General features: G+C 48.1%; 3 protein-coding genes across 3 annotated transcripts; 1 reads left to right on the top strand and 2 right to left on the bottom strand.

Annotated features, from left to right (window-relative positions):
- Positions 1 to 3042: 3042 nt before the first annotated feature.
- FOXG_16784 (uncharacterized protein) lies at positions 3043 to 3936 on the top strand (the record flags this gene model as incomplete). Its single annotated transcript, XM_018396794.1, has 4 exons — positions 3043 to 3134; positions 3188 to 3285; positions 3336 to 3454; positions 3502 to 3936. The coding sequence occupies 4 exons, from the start codon at positions 3043 to 3045 to the stop codon at positions 3934 to 3936; spliced, it is 744 nt and encodes a 247-aa protein (XP_018257568.1).
- Positions 3937 to 4912: 976 nt separating this feature from the next.
- FOXG_22590 (uncharacterized protein) lies at positions 4913 to 6897 on the bottom strand (the record flags this gene model as incomplete). The annotated part of the gene is made up of 2 exons (XM_018403006.1): positions 4913 to 4963; positions 5143 to 6897. 2 exons carry the CDS (start codon positions 6895 to 6897, stop codon positions 4913 to 4915), a joined length of 1806 nt encoding a protein of 601 aa, XP_018257567.1.
- A 1127-nt stretch (positions 6898 to 8024) lies between these two features.
- On the bottom strand, positions 8025 to 8503 carry FOXG_16783 (uncharacterized protein). Its single transcript, XM_018396793.1, has one exon. It carries the CDS (start codon positions 8425 to 8427, stop codon positions 8110 to 8112), a length of 318 nt encoding a protein of 105 aa, XP_018257566.1. The 5' UTR covers positions 8428 to 8503; the 3' UTR covers positions 8025 to 8109.
- Positions 8504 to 17486: the final 8983 nt, after the last annotated feature.

Raw genomic sequence — 17486 nt, 5'->3', positions numbered from 1 at the left:
ACATCTTGGCTGTCTTCTGGATTTTGAGCTCGCTGTCGCGTGGTAGCCAGATGAGGTTGACTCTGTTTCCATCTCCTCGAAGCTTCTCTATAGCATCATATATCTCTCGTATATGTCCTTGACCTGACTGCTGGCGGGGGTTACCTATAGCTTGTGCAGCCGATTTGTTACTTGTCACGATCACAATGACTCGATACTTCATCTCTGGCAGACAGCCGAGGCCATGAACAATCGCTGCTAGTTCGGCTGTGTAGGGGTTGTGTTCTTCCCTCGTACCCAGGGTGACCGAAAAGGCTTCGCTGATCTTGCCGGCTCTTGCCACGGATATGGGGATTCTGATAGCTACTCCCATGCCGACTAGATCATTCCGCGCAGAGCTGCTTGTCGCTATCCTGACCGCCCATCCTGCTTTGGCTAGCTCTTTGATCTTGTTTTCTTCGTCCTCTCCTTGACTGTTCAGTATGGATTGTAGGCGTGCCTCCCATGGCGCGAGGGTGAATGGCTGAATGACTTCCATGGTATCCTTCGGTAACTCTCTGCATATATCCGCGATGCGCCTGAGAGGAGTTATGAAGCGCCTGAAGGCTTTGATTCCTCGTAGGAGATTCCGGACCGGGTTGGTCCGTGGTAGCGTGTGTATGTCTACCCAAAGCTTGCTTCCTCGTCTCCAGAACCTTTCTTGGATGGTCGCTATGTGGGCTTCAGCTTCGGCAACTCCTGTCGCCACGCTTGTAAAGGATCCTATGATTGCTTGTGCTCCTATCCTTTGTACTCGATGGATCGCATACGCCGATCCTGTTTTGCACGCATGCATCCAGACGTTGGAGGCATAGTCCACCACAGGGGCTACCATGGCTGTAAAAAGCTGCCTCGTTGTCGAGGGAGCCATTCCCTTCAGTCGTTTCAGTTCCATCGCAGCTCCTAAACCCTTCGTTGCTGCCCTTGCAATGTGCTGCTTGTAGTGAAGCCGTGAGTCCATAACGACCCCGAGAATCTTGACTTGGTCCTTCGGAAAGACTCTGTCACCCTTGATTGTGAATGGTTCCGAGTCTATCCTGCCTGTGTACCTGGTGAAATGTATGATCGCCGTTGTTTCCGCCTCAAAAGTCACGCCGCTGCGTCTCTCCCAGTCGACAGCCTTGTCGATTATTGCCTGTACTCCTCTCCGGTTGCTCTGGGCTGTCGGTCCCGATACACACGCGGTGTAGTCATCGACGAAGGCGATGGCACCACCATTTCTATCGATCTGCGTCTGCACCAGATCTGCGTTAAAGAATAGAAACAGTATCGATGACAAGGGCGACCCCTGCGGGAGTCCTGCTTGTGGTAGAGGTCGGCTTTCGGAACTCTGGCCATTAATCATGATGGTTGCAGTTCGCTCGGAACAAAAAGCATTCACCCAGCGTAAGAGACCCTCGGGGATCCCTCTCGCCTTCATCCGCTGCAGTAGCCTCTCTTTGCACACACCATTGTATGCGCCTTTCACGTCGCAACTGACGAGACTCACGACATGGCGTGCCCGCCATGCTAAGAAGATGTGTTCTTGTAGGAGTACGAGGGCTTGCTCTGCTGATCACTGCTTGCGCGCACCAAAATGGTTGGTCGGAAGAAGTCCGTAAGTACCTACCGCGTGGGAGATTCTCTCGGCGACGACCGATTCCAGCACCTTACCCAACGTGGCGAGAAGCGAGATCGGTCTCCAGGCTTTCGGTATCGTATAATCATCTTTACCTGGCTTCTTGAGTGGGATGATTCGAGCATGTCTCCATTGGTCTGGTACCACGCCTTCGTCCAGTGATGCTTGGAAGATGACGAGGACGTCGTGTTTCACCGACGGCCAGACTTGCTTCCAAACGATCGCTGGTAGTCCATCTTCTCCTGGCGCCTTCCATGACTTGGTCGCCCATAGCTGACGTTCCACTTCCTCCAAAGTCAGGTTTGGCATCGTTACTGGGGCTCTCTGTTGTCGGGGTCCTTCGTCTTCGATAATTAGTGTCTGGCAGTAGCGGGAAGAACTTGGCTAACAGTTCTTCGGCTTGCTCTTCATGGCTAGTTGTCACTGTTCCGTCTGCCTTAATGAGTTGGGGTACCTTCCCAAAAGCTGCATCGTCCCCGGATATCATGTACTTGGCTGCTTTCCAGATGCTGTCGTTATCCGCCAGAAACTCCTTCCAGTGAGTGTTCTTCCGTCGCCGTATGGCATCGTGGTATTGCTTAGCCGCAGCCTTTGCCGTATTTTCTAGATCTTTAGCATTCTGTCCCGCACGCCTTTTAGCTCGGGCTCGATTTCTCCAGTATATGTATACATGCCGCAGCTGTGTGAGGTCATGGGTCCACCGCCGCTTTGCATATGGCGACGGTTTGGCTCAGGGTGTCAGTGCTTGGACTGCTTCCAGCACGGCCGACATCAACCTGTCCGTTTTCTGCTGCACTGTGTTTTCCACTGGCCTAACACTCAGCGTGTCTACAATCCTGCTATTGATCTCCTTCCAAGGTGCATTCTTGAACCGAAGTCTTTCTTCCTGTTTCGGCGCCGGGACTGAAATGTCAAACGCAGTCTCTATCGTGCGATGATCTGATCCGTGCTCCGTACCATGTATCGTGCATTTGATGTTTGCGTCTGCAAGCTCCTCGGAAGCCAGAACCAAGTCAATGGTTATCCCGTAGTCTCCACATCCTGTCTGGTTTCCAATTAATTGATATGCTGGGAAATTATATACCGCGCTGTAATGAATTAATGCATGCTGGTTTTATACCTTTTACGCACTTGTAATGTCTACGACTCTGCCCCCTCTACTTTTTCTACGACCTAGCCGGGCTGGGTCGTTGCTGACTTGTAGGTAGGCTCTCAAGAAGTTGCAAGCGAGGAATGCTAGTTCTGATTGAGACCATGAATACCAGCCGAAACAAGGATAATCCACTGGTCTGGCTGATTTATGGGTCGGGCGAGGCCCTGAAAGTCTATAAAGAGACGATTACCACCCACTGGTAAGAGGACGTTAATTATGGATTTAGATCGCTCAGACACAACTCCACGACACCATGGGATCAAATCCAGGCTGGGGCATGCTCAAACCGGAGCAAACTGAACCCTTCATCGCATCCAGTCCCCAGTGGAAACTGGTGGGAGAAAGGTAACTACGAAAGGGCAACATGTCTATATTACAAGATCTAATAATGAATGTAGCTGTTACGAGAAAGTCGAGCCTTTCAAATACGAAACCAACGATGCAGACACTGAGAGGCATCAGCTTTCTTCTTTATTTACTATCCGGTATACTATGAGTAAGTCCTCAGTTGAAGCTGGGGTTGACAAGAAGACCTGACAAAAGCAGACACCAAGACCCAGGAGAGAACAGTTATCGTAGATCTGATATCCCCAAATCTCCAATTCATGATGGAAAAGGCGCTCTATGGCGTTGAAACCGCAGACTTCAGGGAGCCTGTTACTTTGGTAAGTGAATCCATCTTGTAATAGTCACAATTAACAATGACTGCAAGGTTAATTTCAAGACGTTATTCCACAAGCGCACGCAACTGAGGATGTTCCGCGATGTCCACTCTGACCATATAACAACCTTCTTACTGGATAAGGAGCATTTTAGGTGCTTCATTAGGATCTTTGAGGACTTATGCGAAGATCTAGATAATAGGCTAGAAGCACTTGTCCGGTGTGATGAGATCACTTGGGAGTTTCTTCCAGAGTTATTTCTCCCTAAAACGAAGGTTCTAAGGAATGATGGAACAAATGATATCCAAGACGAGGGGACTTGTCTTGAATGTGAGGAGACTATTGATAAAGAAGGTCTGAGATTAATTCGCCTGAGAATAAGTCTTGATCAAGGGGGGGATTGTTCGATTTTCATTCCAGAATTCGACAGCAAAGTCGCCATTAGATCCCTTGAGGTCTACCCTAAGGACTTTATGGAGGACTAGAGCGGTTGACTCACCAATTCATTCCTTCCTGTCCCGGGCTAGGACTACATTTAAACATGCATACTCCGTCTTAACCTTGATTATCATAACCATGATGAGACAACTGTTGGTCATATGAGATCAACGTATTCTTAACTTCCAGTAGCTAGCTCCAGTTATAGTCCAAATGGATATTTGAATACTGATCTGTATTCGTCGACTGAAGTGGAGTTCTATTTCCACTCCTGGTATCATGTCGAGGCCCGCTGGATGTCTGCTATAACTTCACGAATATTCGCGTCGCCTCCACCAATGGCGCATCCATTTGTCCGGGAAGGCATTCCGGTGCTCGCTAATCACACTCCTAATCACGTACCAAAGACAAGTGCTTCGCCTCTTATCCATCTGATTAGGTGAAGGCAGTATCACTCCAAGTGCTCGTAAGGGATTGAGATAAAATAAGGCACAAAGGAGCTCCAGTTTCACTCATTCATCCTCATGCTTTCATAGATCACTTCGTAAAGCTCGGCAACGAAAGTTGGGCCATGCTTAACTTGGGGCACTGCTTATGTCTGATAAGCTCAACTCGTAGTATTGACCTTGCTTCAAGTCTCATGACATAATGGGAGTGCATTCATGCCCAAATTCTCGAAAAGGCTGCGAGTTATTCCATCCATTCGATTACGACTATTCATAACAGTGACTCATGAGAGGCACTGCCGCCGCTGCCACTGATGGAAATGGCAGTGTGACGTATCTTGATCTACCTATATGCCGGCCAAGCTAGATATCAAACAAAGCGGAAGGCTTAGGATGCACAACGGCCGTAGCTTATCAGATGCCTTCTCTTCCAAGCACAGCCATACAGACAAGCGTATCCTCATAGGCTGTATGGTAACACTATCTAACGCCAATATTCGGTAAGAGTGACAACGAACTCGCGTCCTGAGAATTCGGGATCTCAGGTATGCTACGACGCTGAAATTGACAACATCTTTTAGGTAGGATGTCTTATGTCGAGGCTAACTGAGTACATCGAAATGGTCAACTATACTCCATTGATATTCGTTCAGAACTCATTTCTCTGTTACTATAACAATGTTAACTTTATGTTGGTATCTCACTCATTATACAACCACGCTTGTTCTAAACCCAATATAGATATTTGAGTACATATATATTGGATGATGCATTATGTGGGGCTTAGAAACTTCTTTTTTCTGTTACCTTAGACCTGGCCTTTTTCTTTCCAATTTCCCTTTTACTCCTTTTTCGAAGCTCGTCAACTTTTTTCTGGTAATTTTGCGTTAAGAAGACACTATGCTCAGGATGTCGCTCGAGCAAGATGTTTAGATTCTGATTATCGTTGTTGACGAGAATCATGAGCCTGTCCGCCTCTGTCTGGTCCCTTATACTATAAATTGTCCTACCTACCACAAAAAGATTGGCATACATGGGCTCCGTAGTATATAGGTGCTTTTTGAGAATGCCAGTCCACTTGGCTTTTTCATGCCTTGGAGTTGAAATGTCAATGTGGTTAAAGGTGAATGGTATAGGCTTGCATTGCATTCGATAAGAGGCCCTTTTCTTATCGATGTGGCGCTGATATGCGAGAACCGTGTCCTGAAGATTGTACTGACTGGTGATCTTATTGCAAGCGGAAGCAAGCGAGCGAAGGCTCATGTTGTTCACTCCACCGTCTTCTTTCAACCCCCAGCCAGAATTGATGCCCTCTAAAGTTAGCTCAGCTGATTGGGTGATTTCTCCACATATTGACCTTCGCAACGCCACAAGGTCAGCGCCTTCGTTTTCAGTTTGTAGTGGATATTCGGGATGGACAAAGCCAAATAGAGAGATCAAATGACCAACTTCAGCCTGATCCAGGGTTTTGTGATACTCGTCATCAATTCCTGAGGAGAGAAGACTTCCAAGTTGTGATTCATGATACATGCTGTAGCCACCGAGCTTCCAGCACGGCTCGTCTTCAATACCCTCTTTTATGAAGTCTACCATTTTAAAGCTTCCTCCTGCTCTCTGGGCAGCAACGTAAGTCCGCACAGGTGCCGAAGTAAGCTTATATGTCGCCAAGCTCTCTAAATCACCGACAGTTTTCTCGTATCGCAGATGGGGCATACAAAGCGTAATTGGGATCTTGTACAGCCAACAGAGTCTAACCAAGATCTGCATAGATGCGGAGAATGACCCCACGATAATAGGGCAATCATTATGACCTGGAATGATCTTGTTGGCTTTTGAGAAGTGGAACACCTCTCGTGCTTGCTCTGGAAGGGTCTTGTAGGCCAGAGGCTCTGGACCGAAAGGCTTTTCCGAGTCCCTTTCTGGCAAAGTTTTAGCATAGAGCTTGCCAATGAGCTTGAAAGAAGCATCGGAGAATGAAGTGCGTAGTGGATACTCGGCATCATGATATTGTCCCATCCCAGCTACACGTTGTCCCTTGCTCGTGGCGACAAGGACGTCCCCCAAACGACGATAATAAACAGTCAAACCACACTCCATAGTGCTGAGCACACTGAATGACGTAAGTGTCCGTGCAGAACCAATAAACATTGTCCAGTCAGGACCTATAGTGTTAATAATTGATTCCATGATTTGGCTGTAACGGTTAGAGTTATCAACATAAACATCTTGAACCTTAAAAACTTTGGTCCACGGTTTGTCTTGAGCGTGATTGGCGCGATATTCGATAACAAGTGCCTTGAATTCCTCCAGAAGTTTGCTGTCTCTTAAGTGCTTGATGACAAAGCGGCGAAGGATCAAGGCCAGGAGGGCGGTCTCGTGACATCTTTCACCACCCACCCTCGCGTCTAAAGAGCTCCAACCGCCCTTTATGACACCATCGATGGTCCATTCGCCTGAGACGAGAAGGTTGATGGCATACTCTAAATCACGTTTCTTGAGAGCTTCCCAAGCATCAATGTCTCGGAAGGTATGTCCGTTTCTGGTTTTATTTAGGTGACTCATCAAGGGCGATAGATTTGGACAGTAACGTAGGTTTGTAAACAGATTCAGTGGCAAAAATTGTTTTCTATTAGGTTGACATTTATGCAACCATGCTAAAACATGGATCATCTGATTTCACGCCTGAGAGAGCACTTGCAGAGTCACGACGAACTGCGTTGTCCGAGCCTTAAGTATCTCCATTGGACATAGGTCTCTAGATGTTTCATACTGAAAAGCTATGTTAGATAGGGGCCCGGCGGTCTATTCTGACTGAAAGGGTAATAGTCGCTAACGCCTACATACAGCGCTTGCTTTTCGTCCTTATTTCTTCAAGCCCATTCCTGGACCTTAGTTTCACACCATCAATGTGAAATTCGTATCCTCAAGTCCATACAGCGCCTGCTCTTAATTGCTCTCTTCCTTTCTGTTCTGCTGTAATAAAAGGAAGGTGCAAGGTGTAGAAATCGCTGTATGGCAAGCCCCTCTATCTAGCTGCTACTATCTGCCGCTTCTATTGCTTGCGTTGACTTTCTGCTGTCGCTTTGTCCTGGGCTGTTGCATATTTGCGTGGTTGTCCACGTTTTGTTGGTCTCTCCATATTAAATCCAGTATACAATAGAGTAGGAGGTAAGAATAGCAGGATATGAATTGGGGGTGATTCTTAAGTACGCAGGCAGTGCAATTAACAGGATATGAATCAGGCGGGATTCTCAGGCAGAGGACCAGGCGAGACTCAGATTATGCGATTGCGTCGTCATGTGCCTTATGGAAAATCCTAGAAAGGGGTAATTGTGCACTAGCTAAAAATGGGTGGACTTTGCCCGCGAAATTCGGCAATTGGCTGAATGGGGATCCCATATATCCACTAGAATCTAATTGACTAGTAATACTCGAGGTCGACGACGAGGTTAACAATTTGAAAGATGAATATACAAACAACGAGCAGAAATTACTTATAGAAATATAAATAAGGTGAGTCCGGAGGTCTTATTATATGCTTTGATTCAGTATTAATGAGTTTTAAATCACATTTAGTCTAGTTCGAGTCGGTCAAAATATGATGTTGATAAGTGTGAGAAAGTACGATATCTTAACATGTTAAATCCCTCAAGTTGTCTTTGACTACTATCCACCCTTAGCTCCAAATTTTTACCTTCAAATGTTAAAGGTAGGTGTCCACATACAAACTGATAGGATAGCCTAGTATCAGCTCTCTAGTACAAGTGCCAGGATTTATTTCACCCTATAACTCCTGAACCTCCTCTTTGGGTTCTGCTGTCCCTCTACTCCATAGTATGCCGTGCCCTTGCAGTTGGCCTTGCTGTATGCTGTGTATCCATTTGGGTCCGGCCAAGCAGGCGTCTGAGGATAAAAGGTGATGGAAGTTGTAACCCAGTCGTAATCCGAGCGAAGGTTGATGCAGTTGCCTCTCTTGGTTCCATTGGCACTAACCCGTTTCATTTTGTCGCCTTTTTCGGCAAAGAAGTTGATAGACCAGGCTTGTGCAAGACCAATCATGGCCAAGATCATAAGGGTTGAAAAGAGTCTCATTCTGAAGTAGTGATTGGGGTTTATTTGAGAGTGTGATTGAAGGTCCTTATTTATTGACAGTGAATAGGTGCTTTTCATTCCTGCGTTCTTGGGCATTTAGTAGCATTTTATAGCTATCTTAAGCTCCCTTTCCCCTCCCGACCACTCGCCCTGTTCTCAGAAAATTCAGATCCAGATCATCAGAAGACGGCTTTCTATTATCCCGTCTTACCATAAGCCGCCACACTAGAGAGTTAGAAAGAGATTAAAATGCCCAAGATCTTCCAATAAATACCTCGATTAAATCTTATTTTGGAGTGGTGAGACGCTAGCACCGATCTACCACACCCTGCAATTTCTTTGGCTCTGGTCATCAATACCCATCGGCAAACCAGGACGGGGTATATGTTAATATCCCCACTGGAAACAATTTTTTGCGTGGGCGCAATTGCCGGTTGTCGCGTGTCCCGGATGACGCTATGTGATTCGGAGTACGACTCTCTCTTTCTCCTTGAAATATAAGATGAGAGCAACGGCTACTGTACCGGCAGAAAGATTTCGACATGCCGCTCGAATATCCTTTCCTATTATGTAGCTTCTTTACTTCTGACAGCTGCCACATAGATCTTCCTACTATTTATAAAAAGTGCTCTCTTTGCCTTATCACCAATCGTCCCCTTTTCGCACGAGCCTAACTCTATAATAATAATAACTAGGGAATGGAAGAGTCGAGGATTAGCTTCACCCATGTTAGCTTCACCCATATTGGATAGGGGATAGAACGATGGGATTTGTAACGAAGTCACATAACTCGTATCCCTACAGGGACGAAAAGATATTTGATTGGTAGCACCTGATTCTCTTAAATCTTTAAAGCACTACTCCGTACTGCCCTATGCTTTGCCTAGACCGCCCAAACAAGATGCCTAACAATGCCTAGTTAAGACTTTAAAGCTAAATTAGATCTACTAACGTGGTTGATAAGCATGCTGATCATCCAAGTATGCTGATCAAAAATTCCAGCCTCTAAACTTTAAATCCATTTAAAAACATAATAAACCATCTGATCAATTAAAACTACTTACCATACTCTTCCCCAGAGGTCTCAATCACTACCTGACACGTCCTTGCATTATGCCCGGCCTTGCCGCATACACCACAACGCCGACCACCCGGTCGCTCTGACCTTCCTCGACCACCACTTCTCGATGATTCGGCCACTATCTGCGCATCAACATCCATCTGATCAATTACTTGCGATGCTTCCTGTACAGTCATTGCCCCTCCTTTCTGTAGTCTAGTCCTTTTTGCCCTCCGGCGCCGGCTTAGTATCTCATTTGCATCTCGAAGATTTCGGACCTCATTCCTCAATAAGACAACCTCATGCATAACTGCCCTTGTTGCTTTAGTATTTGACTTTAAAGCTTCTATTATTGACTCTGGGGAGCTGCCTTTATGTCTTCTGATTCGTTTTTCGAGGTATTCAGACTGAGATTGAGCCTCAATTGCTGTCTTTAGGGTCTTTGAAACCCATGGGGTTAATGGTTGGCTGACCTCCCCAGGAGGCGTTGGGGTTCGTAGCTGCACATCAAGCTTTGAGATCACGGCTTCTGGGTCAAGAGGAGCAAGTCCAGCTCCTCTAAAACCCCCCCGGATATTGCTTTCTGTGAAAGTAGCTTTAAAGGCGGCATAAAAGGCCGGGAAGAACTCGGTCTTGGAAATGTGGGTTATAGAGCATCTAATCAGATGCTCTATTTGTCGACCATAAGCCTGTTTCAGCACTGCAAAGCACCCAACATCAAGAGGCTGAAGTAGGTGAGATGCATGAGGTGGCATACAAAGCGTGATAATCTTATTATCCTGGCAGTATCTCTCAAAGTCAGCAGAGTGGTGGCTTTCGTGGCCATCGAGGATCAGAAGACGATAGGCACCAACTGATCGGTTACTTGTAGACCGATCAAAGTGCTTTAGCCACTCAAGACCTAGCTCGTTATTTGTCCACCCATTTTGGCTCGTTGCAATAACCCAATCGCCCGGGAGGTTGCTTTCTCGGTACCAGTTAGCAAGGTGATATTTGCCTGCACCAATGATGAACGGCGCGATCGATTGACCTTCCGCATTAATCGCCTGGATTACTGTAATCCATTCACGATTTCCAGGCTGCACTGATTTTGATCTTCCTTGCCTTTCTGAGCCTGTGACTGCCATTCCGGCCATTATGAGGCCCATCATAAAGCCAGTCTCATCAAAGTTCCAGATATCATCTGATCGGATACCATACTTCACAATTGTATTCTGTACAAGCCTAAACCAGCCACGAATAATAGTCGGATCTTCGCATTTGGTTCTCTGGTAGTCATATCTCCGAAATAAACGCGTCTTTAGCTCTGGTTGTCGCTTGACGAAGTTATGAGCCCAACGCTTGCCAACAGATGATGCGTCACGGTCGGCAAGCAGAGAATTGGCTATTTCTTCTACAAAACGCAGTCGCGCAGGAAATCCTCGCGAATCTAGGTCAAGGAGGAATTGAACTATTATCTGTTCCTCTAGATCAGTCAGTCTCCGTGACTTTGGCACCCACGCGTCTCGTGATTGAATGCCATTCTGTCGGTTACGGAGAGTACCGAAGCCAACTTCATATATTTTTGCGGCGCGTCGGAGGCTTAGCTTTGGGTTATTTTGAAGGGCCTGAAGTGCAAGAAGGATTCTAGCTTCATTTGATGGCTGAGGCATGTTTAGTGGTTGAGAATTAATTGATCAAATGGTTAAGATGTAGGATGAGGGATTTTTGATCAGCATACTTGGATGGTCAGCATGCTTATCAACCACGTTAAGCATTTTACACTCACTATAGGTTCTGCCTCTTTTACTAGCTTTAAAATGGATTAGTAAAATTAACTTTACTAATATTAATTCAGATTGCCTTACTTGCAAGGGGTTTTAATTAGGGGAGCCAGGGTTAAGAAGTGCAAGGAGGTGTTAGACATTACGTGTATTCGGTTCATTGATGTGAATTGGTGTGTATTCATGTTGTGTTCTGTTGAAATCTACCCCTTAGAGGTTTTACCATTTCGGCTGTAATCTTAATGTATCCCTGCTTGCACGTGAGGCCCCAGCACCTGTTCAACACACCCCCCCAGACTGGCCATCGTGGTTCAGTCTGTGCAGTCCGTATTCCTATTGTCAGGTTGGCCATCCTTCCGATCCCTTATTCGGCTCTTCCTCCATCGAGATGTTCCTCTGTTCTGAAAAAGTCCTCCGCAGTGAGTTCCTTGGTCCTTCTCTCTTGAATCCTGTCCTTGATATCCACTAGGCCAACCTGTGTGACGAACTTCTGGAACTGCTGAGCGGGTAATGCCTTCGTGAGGCCGTCCGCAATCATCTCGGTGGTGGGAGTATGCCGGACCGAGATCCGGTTAGCGAGTGCTTCCTGGCGTAGCCAGTGGTTATGGATGTCGACGTGTCGAAGTTTGGTCTGCAGGAGCGCCACGTCGGCATTAATAAGCCGAATGGTCTGCGCGTTATCGCACTGAATAGTAATTCTTGAGTTATCGAGAGTTACGCCGAGCTCGGTGATTAATCTGGAGATGAACATGGACTCCTTCGCAGCCTGCGCAAGTGCCAGCAACTCCGCCTCTGTTGTAGAGGTAGTCACGGTGTCCTGCTTGTTGGCGCGCCATCCAATAATCCCTCCAAATAGCTTCATCACGTAGGCTTGCGAGCTCTTCCGATCGATTGTGTTGTCGGCAAAGGAAGCGTCACTGTACACATCAAACGTGTCTGTTCCGCCGAGTTGTAGCGCGAGTGCCCTGGTGTTTTGCAGATACCGGAATAGGTGGTCCAAGGCCTCATGGTGATCGTCGCTCGGGTTCATGTTGAATCGACAAAGTCGAGAAACAGCAAAGGCAATATCGGGTCGAGTGATTACTGCCAGGTAGAGCACTGATCCGGTCTTGCGTTGATACTGCTGTATTGACGCTGTTGATGCGCGCTCTTCGTTCGGAAGAAGTTCTTTCGTGGTCATTGGAGTGAGGGAAGGCTTTCCCCCTTGAATCCTAAAATGACTAGTGATCTTATCCACGAATGACGATTGCGACAGCCAAATCAGACGTTGGTTTCGTTCGCGAATAATCTCAATTCCAAGAAACCACTGTAGCGTATCTCCTCCAGAGAGTTGGTATTTTTCTCGAAGCTTGCCTATTGTCCATTCGACCGATTTTTGATTGGTCTTCTCGTAGGCAACAATGAGGTCGTCCACATAGAAGAATATCAATATTCCTCCTTTCGAGAGACAGCATGGCTCATGAGGTACAGACTTGAACCCAATGTTCGTAAGGGTGGTGGTTAGTTCTTTTTGCCAAAGTAGTGGTGACTGGCGCAAGCCGTATAGTGCTTTCTGAAGTTTGAGAACCAGGCCAGGCTTTCGGTAGCCTCCGGGCATCCGCATGTAGACGTCCTGCTTCAGTTCAGCATTGACAAAGGCGTTGACGACATCATACTGGAGAAGTTCTAAATCAAAGCGAGCAGCTATAGCCATGAGTGTTCGGAAAGATCTGCCGGCAAGTGTGGATGCATAGGTATCCTCGTGTGTCGACTTGACCTGTTGATCGCCTCGTACAACGAGCCGGGCCTTGCACTTGGTGAACCATCCGTGCTTGTCGAACTTGTACACATAAACCCACATGCAGTCCAGGAGTTCCTTGCCTGCGGCTTCTTCTCTCTGAACCTCACGCCAGGAGCGCATTTCTTTATGGCTTTCAAGATGAGTCTTTTCTGCCTCGCGGAATAGGTCACCTAGTGGATGGTTCTTGAGGTCTTTATGCCTTTTTGGCAATATTGGCATGTCTCGTCGGTGTATTCGGCGTTGGCCGTCACCTAAATCTGTCAGCTTTGCAGATTGTGTTTTGCGATTGGGAGAATCCATCAGCTTAGTAGATTCCCCTCGACTTCCCGTAAACTGAGGTTCTCCGCTATCAGGGTGGCAGCTGGCCGAGCTCGCCTGCTTCTCGAGCTTCCGCTTACTCACCACCTTGCCATTCCAGGTCCCTTTCACAGATGCGAGTCGACCGGCATTAAATGCGGCCTCCCAGTAACTGCTCGGAGTTGAAATGACACGAGGGGCTCCATTTGCGCCGTCTCGTCCCGGGGAAGTGCCAGCGCTAGGTGGGACATGCACCATCTTCGCAGCTCGTAACTGAGGGGGGTTTTCCCCCTCCTTCCTCACGGGAGGTTCTCTGATAGTAGCGACCAGAAGGGCAGCAGGCCGTAGAGGGCAAGTCTCCGGGGTCAGGTAGGGAGTGAATCGAGCGGTCGTGTAGGGGTGATCAGTCCCGTCAGGCTCTTCTCGATTGCGATCTCCTACGACTAGTGTCCTGCCAGTCTCACCCTGCGTAATCGTGGGATCACGTTCAAACCCTCTATGTGGATAACTTGCAGCCTCCCGCTCAAACGCTAGTCCTTCAGGCAAGGCGCTTAATTCCTCGTCTTCTTCTTGGGTAGAAGCATCCAGATTTATGCTAGATCCCTGTGGGACCTCAGCATCAGTGAGATGCTGAATAAGTTCTTCTTCGTTTAGTTCTTTTAAATCATCCTTGAGGTGTTGCACATCCCCAGAGAACGTCTCCTTCTCGTTGAAGATCACGTCTCTAGTGGAGATGACCTTGTTGGTCAACGGATTCCAGACCCTGTAGATGTTTGTCGAGTTATACCCGACCAGGTATCCTATCCACCCTCGGGGATTGAGTCGTTGTCGCCGATTCTTCTTTTTCAAAGCATCGGTCGTCATCGCAAAGGCTTTACAGCCATACACGCGTAGGTGTGTTTGATCGGGCTTACGCTCCGTGACAACCACGCCGTCCCTAAAGGCAAAGTAAGTGTAGAAACGCTCATATGGCGTCTTCCAATTGTAGATATACTTGGGTGTCCTATTGTATAGGTATACGGCAGCACGCCAGATCTCAACCCAAAGGAACGAAGGCAGCTTTGCTCCGATTCTCATCGCGCGAGCTTTCTCCTTGATCACACCCCCCGAGCGCTCTGCGCCGCCATTTTGACTTTGGGCATATGGCGCGGAGGGCTCTAGGCGCATCCCGTTTTTGATACTGAGGAAGTCACTTACCTGGTGACTATCCGGGATCTCGTTATCACACTCGATGACTTCGGGTCTACACTGGAGTTGTCGCTCTAGTGTTCTAAGTAGATGCTCAAGTGCACCGATAAGCGTTGGTGCAGTTCGATCGGGAAGATAATAGTCCCAGATATAGCCAGAGTAACGGTCGGTAACCCAGCATAGCTGAAGTGTAGCCTGGATCCCCACTCATGTCGTGGAAATCAATAGTGAGTCGGATTCCAGCCTTCTCGGGTGGAACTCGTCTTTGTCGACGGACTTGGCGCTTCACCTTCGCCATTCCACAAGCATCACACTCAACCGTGGAGATCCCTCTGATCTTCACCCCCCCGAGATTGGCCCACGAGGTGCTTGAGTGCTTCAGGCCCTGGGTGTCCAAGTCGAAGGTGCCAAAAGGTTTCGTCTCCACTGCGAGGAGGGCGTTTAGTCCACGAATCATACTGTTTCCGTTTGGCTAGGAATGCCGCTGCCGTTGTTGATTTGTCGATATACTCCAGTACGTACTGGTCGAAATGATCCGTCAATGTGCAGAGGATTGAATCATCTTTCCTGCGGATTTTGGTTGCTGTTCCCTTTGGTATCCCAGTAGTAGCCCCTTTTCCAGCAACTGGCGGTATGACACAATATTGCACGCAAAGTTTATGCAATGAGCTACATCTTGCAATCTGAGAAGAGAGGGTCCTTGAGGTCCTCGAACGCGAATATCCACGTTCCCGTACCCGTGAATGGCCACTGGTGACTCCCCTGCGTAGACGAAGTCTCCAGACGGCGCCGGTCGGTAGTTGAGGAACCTGCATACTTCATTGAAGATATGGATTGTCGATCCAGAGTCAAGGATGGCAGAATGTCTGAGAGGGTAGGGGGCACAGTTGAAGGCTGCGATAAAGTTGTGCATCACTAGGTAGCTTGCCTTGACGTGTGCCATACCCCGCCCAAGTCACTCGTCCTGAGTGGTTCTGTCTCTACTTTTGGACAATCGTTTGACTTCCTCCACCAAACCAGTATCGTTCTTGAGACGGTCGTTTATTAATCGTTGTATCGCTTGGTTGGGCTCCCATCCTTCGGCTTTCTGGGCTGGGAATAAGTACCAGCAGCCTCTCCAGTCATGGAAACCCAAACATCCTCGACAAGTAGGGCCGTCCGGGTTCGGATTGACGGTCGTCTCTGCTCGTTTTCGTTTTGTTGATACTCCTCTTCCGCCGCCTCGTGCTCTACGCCCACGGCCTTGGCCTCGCGTATCTCGATGTGCATAGGATGTTTCGTCCGTCGCCCAATCTGAGGCGTCTCCTTGGACTTCAATAGTGTCATTATCGCGGTCTGTGATTTCAGGTCTGTCGTTCCTGGATGCAGCGCCGTATGTGGCTGCGAATGCGCCTCTCTTGATTCCTGACGGCCTTCCGCTAGCGTTGGCCATTTTTGCTTCGTATCGAATGTCGGCAGCGACCTCTCGATAGTTGAGGGAATTATTGAGGATTTGAGGGCGTCGGTGTTGTCGGAAAGTAGATGCCCAGCTGGGGAGGACGTGATACATTGCTCGGTTCAGGTCTTCCGCCCAGCATTGCGCGTCGAGGGCATCAGGGACTTTCTTGCTGATCGCTTCGGCCATGGTCGTCTCCCACTCCGTGACCCACTCGTTGAGTTTGTTGATCTTCGGGGCTGTATGTACGGCTTTGTGGTACTTGTCGCGCGCTTCGGGTCGAAGGCGTTCGTTGTATACCACTCCAGATCTTCGTAGCTCCTGATACCACTTGTCTAATCGGTCTCCCGTGACGCAGGATGTTTTCTGATACGTGGCCGAGACCGTCTTGAGGACAAACTCGACCAGCTTCTGCTCCTGTTTCTTCGTCTCTCTATACGCCGTTTCTTTCAGAGAGTAGATCCTGATATCATGCTCGTATTCCGCTCTTCCTTCAGACGTCAACTCTCCGATTCGCCGGGGCGGTACGTAATCTGAGCTGGGCGTCATTGTGCCACTATCGGGATCGTCCGGATCTGCTTGTCTGGGGTAGTCTCGGATTTCTGGAAGTTCTGGTCGCTGAGGCCATCGGATACGATCGGTTGGATCAATATACTGCCACAGGTCGTAGGCGTGCGCCAGTTTCTTGAATTCGTTGGACCAGGAGTCCCAATCCTCCGGAGACGCGTAGCTAATGGTCCTCTCGGCGTGTTTGGCCGACATGGTGATAGAATGAACCGAAAGTCGTATGCATTTGGGTGCGCGGGTCGCTGAGATGCAATTGAGACTCTTAATTGTTAGACATTACGTGTATTCGGTTCATTGATGTGAATTGGTGTGTATTCATGTTGTGTTCTGTTGAAATCTACCCCTTAGAGGTTTTACCATTTCGGCTGTAATCTTAATGTATCCCTGCTTGCACGTGAGGCCCCAGCACCTGTTCAACAGGAGGTCCCTTAGCCTAGGTTGGCTAGAATAAAAAAACGCGTTAATCGATTCAGGGATATAAGTGGGTAACATAGCCATTTATAACATAAGGGATTGCAGGTACTTCTATTATAGGCTAAAATAGGGGAAATGGGGGAGGGGGAGGGGATTAGGTATCTTTAATCCAATGCCTTTGCGGAGGAGGCTCGCAAGATAGTGGACTTTCTCGGTCTTCAGACAGGGAAGGTCAAGCCCGGCCAGCTCTTAGAGCGGCTAGCGAGTGAGCTGAAAGAGACAACTGGGGGAGAATTCGCGTTGTTCGCGGAAATAATATTTCGGGATCTGCTTGCATTTGCGGTGCAGCGGGAGCTAGATACGGTATAGAGGTTTGGTGACGTTGCGAGGGCACTATTAGACGAGACTTTGTGGAAGTTCCTTGGAGAGGTAATACAGGTACAAGGGACTGCCACAGGAGATGTCTTCGCGGCCCTCCAGGGTGTGACAGGGCTGGGTAGTAATGCATCGGCGTCAGGTCGAATAACAGAGGAGCTAGTGATGAAAGGGAGGGCA

Source organism: Fusarium oxysporum, chromosome 15 (assembly GCF_000149955.1).
Source record: "Fusarium oxysporum f. sp. lycopersici 4287 chromosome 15, whole genome shotgun sequence".
Taxonomy (NCBI): Eukaryota; Fungi; Ascomycota; class Sordariomycetes; order Hypocreales; family Nectriaceae; genus Fusarium; species Fusarium oxysporum.
This window is presented reverse-complemented; position numbering and strand designations above follow the sequence as displayed.